Source organism: Eubalaena glacialis, chromosome 3, assembly GCF_028564815.1.
Source record: "Eubalaena glacialis isolate mEubGla1 chromosome 3, mEubGla1.1.hap2.+ XY, whole genome shotgun sequence".
In the NCBI taxonomy this organism is placed as follows: Eukaryota; Metazoa; Chordata; class Mammalia; order Artiodactyla; family Balaenidae; genus Eubalaena; species Eubalaena glacialis.
Genome location: NC_083718.1, coordinates 88500687 through 88519790, shown reverse-complemented (window position 1 = coordinate 88519790; position 19104 = coordinate 88500687). Strand labels below are relative to the sequence as shown.

At 38.7% G+C, this 19104-nt stretch overlaps 1 protein-coding gene across 8 annotated transcripts in view; it reads left to right on the top strand.

The window, feature by feature from the left end:
* Positions 1-19104, top strand: part of PDE4DIP (phosphodiesterase 4D interacting protein) — a 204184-nt gene that overhangs the window by 140070 nt on the left and 45010 nt on the right. For 7 of the 8 annotated variants that reach the window (XM_061183609.1, XM_061183602.1, XM_061183604.1 and 4 more), the window contains 6 exons: positions 833-924; positions 5128-5244; positions 5638-5775; positions 6994-7106; positions 8241-8368; positions 18526-18614. In XM_061183609.1, the coding sequence (XP_061039592.1) occupies positions 833-924; positions 5128-5244; positions 5638-5775; positions 6994-7106; positions 8241-8368; positions 18526-18614 (677 nt within the window). Of the gene's footprint in view, positions 1-832; positions 925-5127; positions 5245-5637; positions 5776-6993; positions 7107-8240; positions 9022-18525; positions 18615-19104 lie in introns of those variants that run through there. The other variant, XM_061183607.1, reaches the window with a different exon arrangement.

Below are 19104 nucleotides of genomic sequence, written 5' to 3'. Positions count from 1 at the left end.
AATAGTTTCAGAATGGCTACATGAATACCACTATCAACACTAAATCTATTAAATAATGTTTAAAATTTCTTTATAATTCTTTTTATCCTTAGAATATTTCCCACCAAGGGTGTAGAGTTAGAATACTGAGTTCAAACATTATTTGGATTAATTTTTTTTATTATCTTCTGGGTGGTTACCTTATCAATTTGCTATTTAGTTTCATTTATTTATGTGAGTATTCAATGTTTGGCTTTTGCTTCCTCATTGTGGAACTAACTTTACACGTTAATAATAAAACATTAACGTGGTTCAAAGCTCAAAAATATAGAAAAGTGTACTCAGAAGTCCCATCTACTTCCCTGTCCTTTCTCTCCTATTTTTACTCATCCCTTGAAGACAACCAGTTTCATTTCTGAGGTATCCTTCCTGTGTTCCTTTTTGCAAAAATAAGCAGATTAATCCCATGTGTATATGTGATGTGTATGTGTATGTTCTTATTTCCCCTTTTCCTAATATAAAACATACTTCACTAGATGTATTCTTCTGTGCCCAGCTTGTTGTACTTAATATCTTGGATATCACTCCGTATCAGTTCATAAAGATATTCCTCATTCTTTTTTATGGCTATATATAGTACTTCACTGTGTGGATACACTATGCTTTATTCATTCTTTTATAGGCTTGTAGGTTGGTTGCAGTATTTTGCTATTACAAATAATGCTGCAAAGAACAACCTGTGCATATGTGTTTTGTTGTTGTTGGGTTGTATCTTAAATTCCTTAGAAACAAGGCAGCAAAGATCACATTATGTTGATACTGATTATAACTAGCATTATGTATTCATTTTTAGGAGACTTGGATACGGTTGTAGGGCTGGAAAAAGAACTGAGTAATGCCAAAGAGGAACTTGAGCTCATGGCTAAAAAAGAAAGAGAGAGTCGGGTGAGTTTTCTTGTTAAGCCTAATTTCTTAATTCCTGTTTTTTTCAAAATACTTCATATTTAAAAGAGTAAAATTCTCCAAGTATAATATCTGGGTCCAAATGCAAGTTGAGCCTTTTTTCTTTCTGGAGAAAAATAGAAATCCCTTTATATACACATTTCTCACCAAGATGCTCTTGTTATTTATAATGGGGATCATTAAAACTTTTTAAGTGCTGAAAAAACACAGCTTTCTCTGCCCATTGCTAACCGGAATAAAATAATTACAAAGGACTTGTGAAAAAATGAAGTGCTATATAATTGCTGCTTAGAATTATGACATTAGATCCATGAAATTAGTTTTAGAAACATGGAACAAGAGAAATTTGAGAAGGACCCACGTTTATTGAGTACTTGCTATATGCAGTGCACTGTACTGGATACTTGAATTAGCACTATTACTTACAGCTCTGCTAAGTAAGTCATATTGGCCCTATTTTATAGATGAAGAAGCTGAAACACTGTTTTAAAACGTGGAGGTGGGGAAGAGTTATATGGCTATAAAATGCTAAAGCTAAGATTTAAACTCAAGTCTTTTGTGACTCAAAACACTTCCTAAGAAGTCATTTCCTGGAGCAGATAATTTTTCCCATTCATATGCTCTATTTCTAGCGATAGAGGTTTCATCAGTTTTCTTAGAAGAGGCCTCTCAGCCTTACAGAATCCCTTCCACTTCTTCTTCCCTATACAGCTAGTTGTTTGTACTGTGATGTAGAAGAAGCATTAGGGCCACAGTATAGAGCTATAGACTAAAACTGAAAGCCTTTATGTTACTATGGCCTCTATTTTAGAAGATCGGTCAGTGTCATGGGTTCCTAAATTAAGTTTAGCTGGCTAGTCTGTATAGCTCCTCAGTTTTGTTCTACCTCTTTGTCATAGTTACATCTATAATATAAAACCTGCATTCATATTTGTGATAAAATTATCTTATTGTACCTCTAATTTCTCTTTTCATTACCATATTTCTCCTTACAGAGTTATATGACTCAAGTTTTGAGGATATGAAATTGTGTGGCATTTTAAAAATGCTAGTTTAAAAAATCCCCTAGTTCCCCTCCTTTTTTTTGGTTCTGCCCTAGCCATTATCATGTCAGATAATTTAGTTGCCACATGCTGTTCCTATTTATCTCACATATATTCAGTTAAGAGTAATGTTACTTTTGGTTTTGTCCTGTTTTCAGGATCATAAAATTATAATGACTATAAATAAATATTTTGAAGAAAAATATTTAAAAGAAAAAGATGGGTATTTTGAGTGAGTTATATTTAGCTCTATTGCTCACGTCTGTATGTTCTTAATCAACTACAACTTCTCAATTCAATGCTATGTATTTTCATTATCACTTTTCCTCTCATATTAGGTATTTACCAAAGCCATATAGATTTTCCCAGATTTTTCAACATTCCCCCTACTCCCTTGAGATAATAGTAGTGGTGGTAATAATAGTTATCATTCACTGATTGCCTGCTATGTGCCACACACTTTAATACATTTTCTCTATTCTCATATAACCCTGAAAAGTAGATATTATTCCCATTTTACAATTGAAGAATCTGAAACTCAGTTTAAATTGCCTTGTTCAGGAGATTATGCCAAGATTTAAGACCCATGTCTATCTGACTGCAGACCTTTAGCATGCTGCAATAATGTTTTTTCTTCATGTTTTCATGTTTCTTCAATGGTGCAACTACCTCGATATAAAATGGCAGAGGTCTCTGACGAGGGCCTAATAAAGAGCACCCCTTTTTCCATACCCAAGATCTGAACAAAATGAGAAATGAAACAAAATAGTGGCAGATAGTTTGGTACTTTATCAACTGTATTACTGATAAAGTCTTACATAGAGAATTTAATGCAAGAACTAAGTTGGCCTGCTGGCCAATCCCCAGAATTAGGTAGACTTATCTGCCCAGACAGGCAACGCTGGGCCTCAGCAGACCATTCTGCATGGTGGGGAAGAGCTTGCCTTTGGAGAAGCAGTGGCTTCCTACAGGCAGCTGTCTCCCAAGAAGAGGAAAGGTGGAACTAAGTCAAGCTTGCTTGGTTTATTCTTCCCCTGTCTACTGTTAAGTCCCTTTGGCCTGCCTAGGGTTGAGTGAGTAAAGGGGTGGAGAGAGGTCAGGAGTTACAGTAACTGAGCTCCTTCAACAAGGAAGGAAATATGAGAAGCATTTCCTCCTAATCTGCCACAGTAGCCCAGAATCATCAAATATCTTTGTATAGTTATAAACCATCATAAGCCCACACAGTGATTCTATAAGCATTGATGGAGTTAAAAGATACACAAGTAGGACTTCCCTGGTGGCGCAGTGGTTAAGAATCCATCTGCCAATGCAGGGGACACAGGTTCGAGCCCTGGTCCAGGAAGATCCCACATGCCGCGGAGCAACTAAGCCCGTGCACCACAACTACTGAGCCTGCGCTCTAGAGCCCGCGAGCCCAACTACTGAGCCCTCATGCCACAACTACTGAAGCCCACGCACCTAGAGCCCATGCTCCGCAACAAGAGAAGCCACCACAATGAGAAGCCTGCGCACCTTAGCGAAGAGTAGCCCCCGCTCGCCACAACTAGAGAAAGCCCGCGCGCAGCAATGAAGACCCAACACAGCCAAAAAGAAAATAAATAAGTAAATTTATTAAAAAAAAAAAAGATACACAAGTAAAATTTTTATTGCTTATAACTTACGTTTTATATTACTTAAGGAAAAAGGTGCTGCTTCCTTTAGGAAGCTTGATTACACCTTAAACTAGCTATGTGTCATCCATCTTCACTTGTCACAACTACTTTTAAAAAATTATCTCAAAATATTTCCTTAAAATGTTTACTTACAAATAACTTGCCATTACCATGAAGCATATAAGACATAGCCTGGTGGCTCTGAGTCTACTTCCTTGAGTTTACATTCTGGATCTACCACTTACTGGCTCTGATTTTGAACAAGTTCCTTAATTTCTCTCGGCCTCAGTCACCTCATCTGTAAATTGAGGAGTAGAAGAGTAGTTATCCTGTAGGGTTGTTGGGAGGATTCACTCATTCTTTCGTTCATCAGCTATATGGGTACCTTCTCTAAGCCAGGGCAAGCGGTGGGGATGAATAGGGAACAAAATCAACAAAGTCCCTGACCCTATGTAATTAATTCCTCCTGGGGAGATTCAGACAACAAATAATATAATTACAGATTGTGATAAGCGATATGAGGGAAATAATAGAAAGGAACATGTATGGGACCATTTGAGATAGAGTGGCTAGAGAATGCTTCTCTGAGCAGATGCCGTGTAAGCTGGGACTCGAGGATGAGAAGGAGGCAACTCGGGAAGATATTTCAAGCAGAGGGAATAGTAGGTGCAACGGCTCTGAGTCAAGAGAAAGTCTGGTATTCCTAGAACAGAAAAAGTCCAGCGTGCCTAGAAAATCATGAATGAGGTAGAAAATGGTTCATATTGAGGTTGAAAAAGTGGGCAGAAGCCAAGTCATTAGGTTTGTTAAAAGGATTAAATATATACAAAGTATTTTTTATAAGGACTGGAACACAGTAATAAGCACCTAGTAAGTGTTCGCAGCTGTGGAAATTATCATAATCGAATATTTGGCTGTCATTTTCTGGTGAGGAGAGATGAAAGATACAACATTGAACGTTTAGGGCCTACAGTGTTAACTCTTGGTAGGACTTCTTCATAGGTGGTGGTGTGTTCTTCCATCAGGAGGTGTGTAATGTTTGGTGATCTCTTGTGATATTGATGATCGATGCCTCTATTAATTCATTAAGGCTTGCAAAAATGGAGATATTCTGTCTTTTTTTAATCTTTTAGCTGAAATACTTAGGTAAAGAAAAACATCTATTCTTGCATCTGCTAATGGTAACCCATTTTTTAAAGTAGTATAATAAACTCATTAATTAAACAAATTTGGTATGTTTTGTAGTGCTAACAAAGATGGAGGACATCATTAAAACCACATTACAACTTCCCATGAAACACCCTTTCGTACTGCACAGTGCCGTTTATTGATCTGATCCAGTAGCGCACTATTCATGTTCTAGTTTCTATTTGCACTACTGGCTGATAGTGATAAGATATGGAAAAGCATTTGCTTCAGTGTTAAAATGTAATTGTGCCACGTATTGTTTCCTCTACCCACTGACTTCAGGATTTCTTTCTCCACAGATGGAACTCTCTGCCCTCCAGTCCATGATGGCTGTGCAAGAGGAAGAGCTGCAGGTGCAGGCTGCTGATATGGAGTCCCTGACCAGGACAATACAGATTAAAGAAGACCTCATAAAGGTCTTTCAAAGCTTTTTAAAGACTATTGGAAATGATTACAGCTCAGAATACCTGTAGGGCACCTTCAGACAACACTTGGATACATTGAGTCTTCTTATGCACTGTTAGTTTGAGCCTCTTGATATTGCCGTATTCTCTCTGGTTTATGTCAGAGTTGCTAAGATTTCATAAAGAAGCTATTGTTACCGTCATACGGCTTATTAATATCCCACTTAAAGTATAGCAGACTATTTCAAGAGATTTGTTACTTTGTTCCTGTGCTGAATAGCGTTTTTATTACTTATTGGGTTGGCCAAAAAGTTCGTTTGGGTTTTTCCATAAGATCTTATGGAAAAACCCAAACTTTTGGGGCAACCCAATATTTTTATTGCTATACTTGTTTTTGACTTTTAGGACCTGCAAATGCAGCTGGTTGATCCTGAAGACATACCAGCTATGGAACGCCTGACCCAAGAAGTCTTACTTCTTCGGGAAAAAGTTGCTTCAGTAGAATCACAGGGTCAGGAAACTTCTGGAAACCGAAGACAACAAGTAAGTTATTGAATTACAAACCTTATTTTTTACTGTGAGATAAACAATGAACAAGCCGTCAATCTCAATTACTTATGAAGGTGTCTGTTGATGGAATTTCCTAGAAAATCTGTGCTCTAAAGTTCCCTGCCTTGGTCAGTAGCAGCCACAGATGCTCTTTTCTCCCACGTGTAGTTCCTTTGTAACTGCTGTCCCATATGTGACCTCTCTTTAATGCCAAGCTTCTTAAAATGACTTGTTTGCCTGTACTCCTCCCTGTCTCCACTATCATCTCTCTCACTAACTACTCATTCCAAGCTAGCTTTTAACTCTACCAGTTCACTTAAATAGATCTCTGCGGTTATGCACTATCATAGCTCATCTTCTTTATAGCACTTACCGTAGCTCACAATGACATGTGTCTGTGACTCATGAATGTCTTTTCCCCCCACTAGATAGTAAGCTTATCCTTAGAACAGAGTCTGGCACATAGAAGGTGCCCCATAAATGTTTATTGAATGAATGAAGAGTACTGGTAAATCCTATTGTATGTTTCCCTCTTGCCCTTCCCTTGCGTTCTCTCCCACTCCTTCTTTTGGCCTCTTTCCTGTCCTTCTGGCTTCGCTCTCCTCTTTCTTCTTCTTGCTCCCATATTTGAATTCTGCCTGATAGAGTTTTTTTTTTTTTAATTAATTTATTTTATTTATTTTTGGCTGCATTGGGTTTTCGTTGCTGCGCGCGGGCTTTCTCTAGTTGTGGTGAGCAGGGGCTACTCTTTGTTGTGGTGCGCAGGCTTCTCATTGTGGTGGTTTCTCTTGTTGCGGAGCACGGGCTCTAGGTGCGCAGGCTTCAGTAGTTGTGGCATGCGGGCTCAGTAGTTGTGGCCTGCGGGTTCTAGAGCTCAGGCTCAGTAGTTGTGGTGCACGGGCTTAGTTGCTCCATGGCATGTGGGATCTTCCTGGATCAGGGCTTGAACCCGTGTCCCCTCCATTGGCAGGCGGATTCTTAACCACTGCACCGACCAGGGAAGCCCCTGATAGAGTTTTAAAGATAAACATAGATAATATGGCATTGACTTGAAAACTGTAACATACTATATGTAGAAAGGTTAAGTCAGTAATGAGATAGTGAGCTTTTTGAGTCATAGTTCATGCTAATACATTCTTTTGGTCTCTTTCTCAGGATTAACTGTGGCTTCATGTCTCTATTTGCATGTTGCTTCTATTCTTTTTCCCTCAGTTGCTGCTGATGCTAGAAGGACTGGTAGATGAACGGAGTCGGCTCAATGAGGCCTTACAAGCAGAGAGACAGCTCTATAGCAGTCTGGTGAAGTTCCATGCCCATCCAGAGAGGTAAGAGAGTGACTGCACTGTTTTTCCTTTTATTCCTCATTAAGTGCAGATGCTTACAGTATACAAGGAGGGAGAAAAAGAAAATCATAACTGGGACTACCCGACTTGTCACTAGTTGTAGGGATTGCTCTGAGCCTCAGTGTCTAAATCTTAAGTCAGGAATAGCATCCATTTCATGTAGCTATTGCAAAGATCAAATGAGGAGACGTGTCAGGTGTCTAAAGTAATGCTTGCATATAGTAAGCACTCATTGTATGTTTCTTTCCTGTCTCTAATCCATGTCCTATTAAAGCCTGCTTCATTATAAGACTATAAAGGGCACTGATACTCATTGAATATAACTGAAGAAAATATAATTGTTGTTATGGCTAGTATTACCCCAGGATTACTCATAGCCATCACGATGAATCTATTTTCCTGTACCTCTTGATTTTTGGTCATGTATATTATATCCTTCTGGTTCATTTTATATTCCCTTAATTTTTTTTCTTATTTTGCCTTCCCTCCTAGCCCCTTTCTCTCTTTCCTAATTTGTATTCTTTTACTATTCAGTTTTTTCTAATTTATTTTTGAGTTAAAAAAATTTTTTTTCTTTCTCCTTCAAGAAAATGAAGGCAGAGGAAAGGTAAAATAGGACCACTTGTGTTACTTTGTAAAGAATCTCTGCATCTTTGTGAACTGGATTCCTTTTTAGAGCACTGTCAATTTTCGGTAACAAATGAGAAAACAAATATCTTCAGTAGCGACCCTACTTGGCTCAATATCGATTCAGTTTGCATTTAGTTTTTCCTGGGTTTTGGCTTTTCAGAAACTAATGCTTTTAGTTAAAAAATGAAATTTCTCTTAGTGGGCTATAGGGGTGTGAGATAAATATTAGGAACTATAATTTTATGTCAAATTGGCCCAGAATCTAGGATAAAGGGACAAACTTTACAGAAAGCAGGCCTTGCTAATCTATCAGCATTGAACACAAGGGCCACAACAAAGACCACATTCATTTACTGTGTCCTAGAGAACAATTACTCCAGAAGTCTCATGGCTCAGAGTGACACTGACGGCTCTTTGGAAGCATCTGTTGACTCATTACATTGATGGCTAATCCATTTTCCTTCCATGTATGGCATGTTTAATCAGCTCTGAGAGAGACCGAACTCTGCAGGTGGAACTAGAAGGGGCCCAGGTGATACGCAGTCGGCTAGAAGAAGTTCTTGGAAGAAGCCTGGAGCGCTTAAGCAGGCTGGAGACCCTGGCCGCCATTGGAGGTGGGGAACTGGAAAGTGTGCGAGTTCGTCACGAGCATGCCTTCTGAGCACTGGCGGGTCAGACTGCAGCCCGGGATGGAGACCCTTGTTTGCACTAACCAGAGAGCCTTGTCTGACTTTGGCAGAATTAAACAGTGACTTACTAATGATAGAACTGGTACAAGTAGCATCAACTACAAAGTGAAACTCACTTTAGTCTACCTGTATTTCACTGTACATAGCTGTCTCTAAGTTGAATGGTGGAGGTTACAAAGTATATTTGCACACTATAAATCATTCCATTTTAGTTTTCCCACCTGTTTTCATTCTTTTCCCCAGCCCTTCCTTCTTTTCCCTCATCCCTTCTACGGGCCAATAAAGTTTATTCCTCCCCCACTTTCACAATCCATTTCCTATGTTCCACATCATGTCATAAATGCATGCGTGTGTATTATTTTTGCCATTCAATCAACTCCTGCTCTTTGAGTGAGAGCAATTTTTTAATCAAGTAAAAGTTTCAAGATAAGAGAGAGAGAAGAGATTGAGAGTCTATAAGAATGACTTTGCAAAAGTGGTATAATCCTTATCAGAAGGTAACCAAAGCCAAGTTTTGCAATAATAGACTGAAAGTATTTGGAAGGCCAAGTTAAAGAGCAGAGGCAAAGACTGTTAAAGTGTTTATAGTAAACCTTTACCTCTAATATTGTTTCAGAGTTGATTATTGAATGACAGTGAAATTAGATTAGGTGCAGATTAAATTCCATTAAATTTTTTTTCTTTAAACTAAGGGTATTGTATCTAGTCAGAACACAACTTTAAGAAAGCTCCCAAGTCTTCCAGAGTCAGAATTCTCTATATAAAAAGATAATTTCAAATGTAATGTCCCCCTTTAAATTCAGTATTTCACCAAATAACTCATTATGACTAGAAGAGAATATTTCTTGCATATTTTTAATTTGGTAATGGCACTAGATGGAGTCCTGTATTTTTTACTTTTTAATGCTTTTGCATTTCTCCATATTACAATAAGTAATAGGCTTCTGGCTTTGATGTGTTTGAATAGTTTAGAAAGAAATGTCGCAGATCTTTCTAGGTTTTGGTCATCGTCTCAATGCTTTCTTATTTCAACATGACAGATGTAAGGAAGGGGGCCCTTGAGATTATACTTCTGGTATCTTAAATGTCAAGAGTATAAAAAGTAACCAAGGTTACTTTGGAGCCTTGCTAACCCATAAGGTTTGTTATTTCTGCTGGAATTAATTTCCTAGATTAGAAGCTGAGGTTTCAGTTTTTAAACATGGAATTTGGTGAATAGGGATTGAGGCTCTTTAGCCCCATAAATGTGACCGAGTACCCTTTTTAAACAAGGTGGAGCACAGTGGTTTTTCTTTTTGCCCTCCATTTTTTACATGACACTTTTATTTCTTTCACATTCATGTGTTGACATGGCTCGCTTACCTTATAAATTCTGTCAAGTTTCTGTAACCTTAGCCACGCCTGTAACAGATAGAGCATCTGTCACTCTAAAATGGACAGGGAAGAAAATATTCTGCTGGAGAAACACCATGGAATTCTCTGATTAAGTACTGATAGTTTGTAAAAGATTGGTAGCCATAAGCTTTCCTCTTAATGGAAAGCTTTTCAGTTTTAATAGGCTTTGGGTGGTACAGGGATCATTTAAGAAAGGAGATTGGAAGTATAAGCAGAATCATCCATTTTTTCTTAGTCTTCCAATGTTTGGTGACCCTTTCCTGCACAAAGCTCTGTAACGTTGTAGAAGTAAAGAGGAGGGTAATCGAGCTGTAGAAATATCACCCCACCAAAGACTAGCCTGTCATATGATTACAAGGCATTTAAGAAATGCCTTTCCTTATTTTTACTAATAGACCAATGACACTTTCTAAGTTTCCTATTAAGATCCAACCATGGGTGATATTTGGGTTCTAATGGCTCATAGTGATTACAGTAATTTATGTAAACTACTACTTCTGTTTCTGTCATTCTCCAACGAGAATAGGAATTTCCCTTGTTATCTTGAACAGTTGCTAAGTGTTTGAAATATTAAGGTAGTGGGGTGAATAATGAGAAACTCAACTTCCTACTGAACAATGGACAAAATACGTAGATTGGGGGAGAAAGTAAGTGAATTCTAGTCCTGATTTGGATCTTGAAAAGATAGAGTAACTTGTGCTATAGCTACTTACCTTTGATATTGGTCCTTGGGAAACATTTTAGAAAATTAGGTGATTTAGTGGCACAAGAGAAATTAAAAGTTTGGTCTTGATAACGTAGATGTGACTAAAATCTGGTACTGACTTTCTGGTCTGTATAGCTGGAATGAGGCTTGCAAACAGCACTAACTGGAGAGAGCTTGCTGGTCTAACAATTTTGTGTGGTAATTTGGCATCTTATTAGAGAACATGATTCTAATGCATTTTGTTCTGTATCCCACAGATAGATGATGCTTTGGCCACATCATTCATATAATCATATTTAGCATGCTATAATATGATTCCATTCTTTCTTCAGGGGCACAGACATTTTCTCTTACTGAATTATTCTACTTTTGCCAGGCATTTTTCAACCTTACAATAATTTTAGATAAAGCATTGTGTGCTTATAGAACCTTCTGCTTGAATAAAAAGTGTGAAAGAAAATGAAATGAAATTCTCACTCAGGCTATGCTTAATTGGAAGCATAGACCTTAAATTGAGAAAAATGCATATTGATAGATTTGGTCTTTCTCACATTTCCTTTTTGGTTGTAATGGTTGTAAGAGGTCAGGGTAGTTGAAGTCTATAGGTTTTAGAGCTAGAGAGTTGAAAAGGACCTCCAAGAAGATTTATTTAATGAGTGAAATGGAGTCCTTTTGACAGATATTTCCCCTAAACTCTTTTCTATTACAGTTTTAAACTATATCATTGAAGTCTGGTGATTGTTAGTGCCTAGTATAAATCGACATTTTTCTGGTGTTCTCTTTTTAGCTATTTAGCCAAGTTATAACTTTTTCTGAAAAGGCCTGATGGGACTATTTTAACATTGTCAACCTTTTACTTTGATGGGGTGTACTTCTATCCTTATCCCCCATGACCCAACCCTCTCCCACACCCACCTCTCTTCATTCAGTTGTGGATGGTAGCAATATTTTTGGTTCCTCCGCTTCCTCCTTCATATTTTTAAAGATTTGTCTTTGTCATTATGTATAGTGAGAGATCTGTTAAAGATCAAGAAAATCTTGACCTGGATAGGATATTAGATCCAAGCCACGAGTTTCCTTAGGAGGTTCTTTCGTTTATTCTACTTGCACAGTTTATACATAAATGGCAGATGTACATAAAAGACCTATCACTTTTATGCTTACTTATGCTTCTAATTCAGTATCTGGTTGAGAGGTTTGGTTCATAGCTTCAAAACAGTTCAAGAAAATTGATTTCAATTCTCTCTGCTTCAGTCTTCTAGTTGGATCTAGAGTCTTCTGATTAGGGAAAGAAGGAATAGATCAGATTACACCCAAAACTGCTCCTTTCACTGAGGAATAAAGGTTGACTGACCTACCTAAAGTCACTTCCCTTTGGACTGTAAGCCCTAGAGGAAACTATAATTTAATACCTTTGCTTTCCTTGAGCTAGTATTGGAAAACTCTAGTTCCTGTTGTTAGGATAAAGTTACCATTTTCTGGTTTCTTGGTCTTTTTATTTGAAAAAGTCACAGACTCTTCATGTCCCTGAAAAACTCAAGTTGCCTCTTCAACTAGGGTCTCAGTAGTAATTCTAGAGGCCTGCAGGCAGTGTGCAGGGATATATCACAAACTTCCTAGGGAGTCGGGAAGGCATACAGTGACCCACACACTTTTAAAGTCCATTTTCCATCCTGCCTTATAGAAATGGCACTAGAGGTGGGATAAATGAAGTTAGCTTTCTTTTTCAGATACTAACATCCTGTGAGACACAATCATATAGAGTATTTTCTCATTTTTCTTTGGGGTAGAGCTCAGAGAGCTTTTCTTCTCCCTTTGGTAGTATAGAACCATTTGTACTGTAGAAAGAATAGCTGGGAATATGGAGCGCATATAAGGCAACCCAATTTAAAAACAAGGAATGAGTCAGTGGGACAGTACATCAGAGTGATTTCTGTGGGGTAATAGTTTCTGCATCTTAATACTTTTTGGACTATGGATTTAAGCCACCCTCCCACTAGACTTTTGGAGCAGTAACTTTTTAAAGCCTTTTTTATTATGATTGAAAGACTACCATGTTGCTTTTAAGTAGTTTGAGTATTGACAGAAGGTAAGTTCTCAACTTCTTTCTATGTAATCACTGAGCCAGGATGAATTTCCCGAAGAAATTTCCCAAATAAAGCAAATTTATAATTTGCTTCCAACAAAGGATGGGAAGTGGAAGGGACACATAAAACTGTAGAGCTGACAATACTAATTTTATCAGATTTCAAATAAGAATAATTAAACTTATAAAGTGACATACTAATTCTTTTTGCATTACTTTCCCTTTTTATTGTTTAAAGTCAAATTCCAGAAATAAAAATCTTTATCATACTGTTTTCTTCTTGCTAAAGCTGGAAGGATAAAATAGAAAGTTCATCAACATCAGAAAATGTTTGATCTAAAGTAATATGAAGAGTAGGGTTGTTAATTAAGTACATGAACCAAATGGACTTCCTTGTTCCCTTTGAGAACTCATGATTGTCTAGGAAATGCATGTAGGTTTGTTTTTGGTATATAACATGAGTATACAGTGCTTCCTTTTGCAATTATCAAAATCACTGCTCTGAAATACCAACCTGTCTCTCAATCTGTGAACTTTAGAGGCATGTGTATATACAAGTATGTTTTATAAACCATGAATTTCTGTCTGTTTCCATGAAGTACTATCAGTTTGATAATAAAAGCAGGTTTACTTTTACCACTTAAAGTTTTGGTCTTAGGGCTGTTGAGAAAAATTAGAGTGATTCATAACAATTTAAATGAAGAAGGAAGTGACATGTTAAATAATCCAGTAACGTGGTGCTAGATTATTTCTAGGACTATTTCCCCACCAAACCAAGCTGTAAATTTTCATTTCTTCATGGCACTGTGTTGTGTTAAATTGTGTTAACATTTGTGCTGAAATGGAGCGTGTACTTTTTAATATATAAGTGTTAGAATTTCAGCTACTTTAGTTGAGACACAGAAAACTGTCACTGATCCAATAAAAGTATCAAAGGCCAAACAGTAACTATTTGGTTTCATTCTTAAAAGATTTATGAGAAAAGTAGAGAAAGCTCATATCTTTTTTTCCCCCTTATAGGAGAATCAGTCTATTGATTATTGTACTAAAATTCCAAGTCAAATAAGACTCAGGAAATTTAACTAAAGAAAGGAAGGGGAAGAAACCTGAATTTTTCTACTCTCAAGGAAGTGAGACTAAAGAAACAGCGTTATACTTCCCCCAGAAATGTGAAATGGACTACTTTACCTTAAAAAAACATTTCTTGCTCTCCTTGCTGAAGGAGAGTAGTAGAAAGTGGGATGAAAATTTGAGGAGTCCATTGTTTTGGTGGGTGGTGCTGTCCCTGTGTATGTTCCTGGAAAGGCCTGCTTCTTGTGTTCTTTGAGGAAAAAAGAGATCATAAGCAGGAAGAATTCCTTGACATTACAGACTTTTAAGTCACTGAAAACAGTTGCCTTCTGAATTGTAAGCTTGTAAGCTGGAAGGGTACCTAAGAGATGTTGCAATTTAAAGACAAAGATATACCATGAAGGGGCTTGACTGCAGACAACAGATTTCTAGCTACTTCAGTTCCAATATCAGAATCTGTCTAGTTAAAGAATTTTATTTCTTGGCAGAAGCTTATGGAAGATTATATGAAATCTTAAAGTTTTCTTATGGTCCAGAAGGGAATGGATGCAGGTAATACTGCAGTTTGATAGGAGACCTTTTTTCTTTGATCCTCTCATGTAGCATCATAATATTTAAGTCATCAATAGTTGGTTCATGACGTGAACAGGTGAGAGTTCTTGTAATGAGCACATGGCAGAGTGCCTAGGAGTGAAAGTGAGGTGAGCCCAGAGGACATAAGGGCCTGGCACTGAGGGAAAAACAGCCGGGCGCTTGTCACTGCAAACTTGTTCGTGCTGTAAAGTTTAGCTCTTGGAATCCCCTTTCAAAATTAGTCAGATAGGACTCCTATGTTCTGAGTAACTTTATGGGAAAATATTACTCCTTTTCTGTTGGTTGCATATAAATGGCTTGAAAAGGAAACAATAATGATGGTAGAGTAGAATTTGGAGAATATGGTCTTGTTGCAGCCTAGTTGGGACTCATTACTGAAGAATTAAAATAACACTTCATGACTTTCCCTCGAGGCTTGTTTGTGCACGATGGAGTTTTAAGACAGTTATTATTTAATGATGATGAATCCCATTTGTCAAACCTATTCAAAAGAGTTCATCTTAATCTACTGATAGATCTGTGTTTTTTCAACTGTCCTGCAAAGTAGGGAGAACATAAGAGTGTTACTTCAAACCTCCTGTTGGGGAAACATATTCAGCAGTGAAGAAGTACAGATAGACTCAATCAAGATCATCCAGTAAAAACATTAGGTATAGAATTTTCTTCTGCTGAGTACTTTTAGGTTCTACGGTCTTTTTCTACCCTCAACTTTTCAGCCCATAGACCAGTTTACCAACAATAATTTAAAACAATAATAATAATAAGGCAATATACTGAGTACACAGTGTTTGCCAACCACTATTCTAAGCCCTTCAAAAGCACCAAACCCTTGAAAGTTGACAGGTGTATGGAGTGGATATTACTATTAACCCTAATTAATAAGTAATGGAACTGAGTTACAGAAAGGTGGTGAGTTGTCTAAAGTCACGTATCTAGTGACGGGAGCAGAAATCTAACCTAGACAATCTGGCTCCAGCGTCCATGTTCTCAATAATTATGCCATCCTCAATTTAAAAAGCACAGAAGTATGAATTTTTGCCTCAATGATGAAAAAAAAGACCTTATTTTTGCATACCACTTAAATTTTTGCCCAAGGATTTTATAGTATTATAGAAGTTTATTTCTATACACTTTATAGAGTCAGGTAGTTGGTAGAAAATAATTTTCTAAATCTAAGAAAGGGAAGTTTTGGTACCACCTCCATTATGTGTGGTTCAGAGCCTAGAAACTTGAAAGAACCACAACTTGAGAAACTACCATCGAAGCCTCAAATAAAATGTTTTAATAAAATTTCCAGTCTAACATGTAAAACTTAATCCTGGAGATAAAACCTGGAGAAGCAAGTTAAATTTGAATGAACAGATTCTTAGCTTTCAGAAATTCTAAAGGTGGCGGACCATTTTATTTATTTATCAAACATAAGCAATCACTTCATCAATATATAGTACCTTTAAATTAGAAATTTAAAGTACTGTTCCAACTTAGTTCTGAAGACAGTGTTTTGTTGCTTTGTAAAAGCATAGAGAAGGGTATCTGCCACAAAAGAGAAGTCCTTTATTGTCATTTTAAAAAAAACAGAAATGGTAAAAACAGAAAGGAATGGCTAATATAAACTTATAGATAGGACCTTGTGTGGGATAACTTATTCCAATGTTTTCTACAAATTTTTTTTTAACTTTACCCCTCAAACAAACACACACAAAAAAGGCTTTAGCATTCTAATTCAAATTGGTAAAGGGCTGAGCAACCCTTAAAGCTGCCCTGAAGGAAGTATGGCAGACAGAGCTAGATGTAAAAATGAATAAGGAAAACAAAACCCCTAGTAGTGGAATGTCAGGATGAAATGGGCATTTTTGCTTTGTCTCCACTTAACTCCTGATGAAGTCAAAATCATGGTATCCTGCCCCAGAGTGAATTAAAGAGAGAACATTATGTAGAAATGGAGATGTGGCATCAGAAAGGTTGACAAAGGTAAGTGGAGGGCAGAAAGGGTTAGACAAAAGCCTTCAAGGCCAGTGACAATCACTCTTTCTAATCCCCACTTACCTTACTTCTGGAACCTAGTACAGGAATCATCATGGGATGTGGCCCCAGAGTGGTATGGGGGTGAGGATCCTGACCTCATAGAGCTGAACTTTCTTCAACGACAGGATCATTCTCTAGTCCAACACTCAGAAGGGAAACAATGTGAAAAGTGTGTTTTCTTAATCTATCACCGAGTGGGACAATTCATTTTCTTTGCAAGGAAAGAAAAACGTTCTGATCGCTATTGCTGTACAGGGAAAGATTTTCCAAAATGAGCATAATATGATAGGGATGTCCTCAAGTGAATTAGCATCCTGGGTTCAGTGAGTTTCCAAAGCAGCCACAGCTTAGGAAGTGTGTTCACTCACCTGTACACAACCAGTGTTCTGAATAAGATGGTTCTAGAGCTGGTTTGAAAAAGTAAGTATTGGAAATCCCTACTGTACACAGTCTGCCAAGGATCTCTAAAGATGCTGAATGGTAAAGGTGCCTCCTTGTGAGTAGGGCTTTATTGAATAGGGTACTGCCTTAGTCCAAAGTTAACATTCACAGTAAAGATCAGGGAATAAGTCAAAAGATTAAGCTGTTAGGACTTTAATGAGATTGGCCTGGGCCATTGCAAATCCCTGGTATAAACTTGCAGATGCCAAGAGATGGAACGTAAGTGTGAACTGGCCCTGTTCACCTTACCTGTTGAGGGTAGTGAATGCTCATTATTCATGCAGAGCCTTTCATTCACAGATGTCTGAGCTCAGGAGCAGCTTCTTTGCTCTTGGAGGAAGAGACAAAGATCTGATTTGTCACCAGAGGGAACAGTGAGCTGCCTCTGCCTGAAAGCCCAGAGACTTGCCATCTCGGCACAGCTCTTACCCAGAACTAGCTACGTAACCTAGGTCAAGCCATCTAATCTCTTTGAGGCCCAGGTTTCCCAGCGGTCATAAGAGGAGTTTTAACAGGTTGGTTGCTGAGGCCAGGGTCAGAACTAGATCTCAAAGTTCTCTAACTTGAGCAGGTTCTGTAAGACCCGGGGAGTGTCACGGTAGATTTTCTTTGGTTTCCAAATGAATTAACCACTATAAATTCCTACACTTTCAGAAGAAATCAGTAATGTGGGCCACAGGTCTCAATCTAAAATTTGATGAATGGTCTTATTTTAACAGATGTGGAGAAGAAGAAATGCCCTAGATTTGTGCTGTCTGATATGGTAGCCACCAGCCATGTGTGGCTATTTGAATTAAATTTAAATTAATTTAAATTAAATTAAAAAATCAGTTCCTCAATCATGCTAGCCACATTTCAAGTGCTCAGTAGCCACATGTGACTAGTGCCTACTGAATCCAACAGCAGAGGCATAAAATCGCAGAAAGTTCTATTGGTCAGCACTGCCCTAGACCTTAACCTGGACAATGAACGGCAACTACCTGTCCCTTAGTGCAGGGCATAGATGTTTGCACCCCAGGGTGACTGTGTTCATCTTTGGGGAATGGAAGAATGGATTAAATTCCATTTGGACAAAGCAGTGCAGGAAACCCTTCAGGCACAGGATGTTGGCATTGGACAAGAGTTTGAGGGAGGTGGGAGGAGGGGAGGTTAGAGGAAGGGGTTAGGAAACAGCTGAACCGTTGTCTGCCGTGGGGCTGGACTAGCCCTGAGCTTCTGTAGGACACAGGACCCTTAGAGGAGGGTTCCTCAGCGAGATTATCACCCCACTCACGACTGATCCCAGCAATGGAAAAGTGTGAGAGGAGCCGGGCTGCCCTAACCCCAAGGAAATCAGGGACCCTCTCAGCACTCGATGGTGGGAAAAAGTTGTCACATTGGGCCCATGTCACAATAGGGAAAGTTATTACATAGACAGTCAGTGGCTGGAGGGGAATAATTCTGGCTTTCTGGAAATAAGTGAGGGGGGTAACCACTCTATCTAACAGTCTACTTCTTAGGTACAGGTCTGTGCAGTCAAGCCAGCTTATGTTTTGAGGTTTAAGCTTGAGCGTTAGCAAGAAAGTATCAGTGATATGGTGAAAAAGCTTTTCTACAGAGTTGGTACCTTGGTGCTGCTTTCCCTGTCAGCCCTGCTGGCTAGGGGGCCATCCATGTGGGGAAGGGAAGAAATCAGAGGCGGATGGCAAAAAGAGTGTAATTTTAGCTGCTGTCTGGAAGGCACGTGTGAAGGGAGTCACTTTTCTCTTCTGGACCTACTTCTAGGTACAGCTGCAGGGGACGACACAGAGGATGCGAGCACGGAGTTCACCGACAGTATTGAGGAGGAGGCTGCACACAATAGCCATCAGCAAGTAAGTCCAAGTCAGGTCCTGGGGCCCCAGGGTGCAGAGCTCATAGCCCTTTGGGGACTGGTGGTCTCCTGCAGCCCTTGTGGGCCTGGAGTGAGAAGCTATCTTTTTAGATAAACCACTTCCCGGTCTTCTTCCTGCCCTCCCAGCCACCTTGCCAACCCCTATCCTCACTCCATTTTTCTTTCCAATCCACCCTTTTTACTCCTTGTATCTTGTGCTCCTGTTCCTTGCCCCCCCCCACCACCACCCTCCTTTGCTCCTATGTACCGTCTATAGCTATAGCTTCAGAAGAATTTTTACTTACAACAAGACCTGAACACTTACCCTCTTGGGCTTTTGTAACTGAAACACATCACAGAAGACAGGGAGTCATCGAAGGGCTGCTTGGGGAGGTGGCAGGCCTAGGACCTGCTTCGGGAGAGTGTTTTCTGAGGAAGTCCAAGAGGATCGGAGTGCTTCCAAAGCAGGGATCATTCTCAGTGAAGTCTCA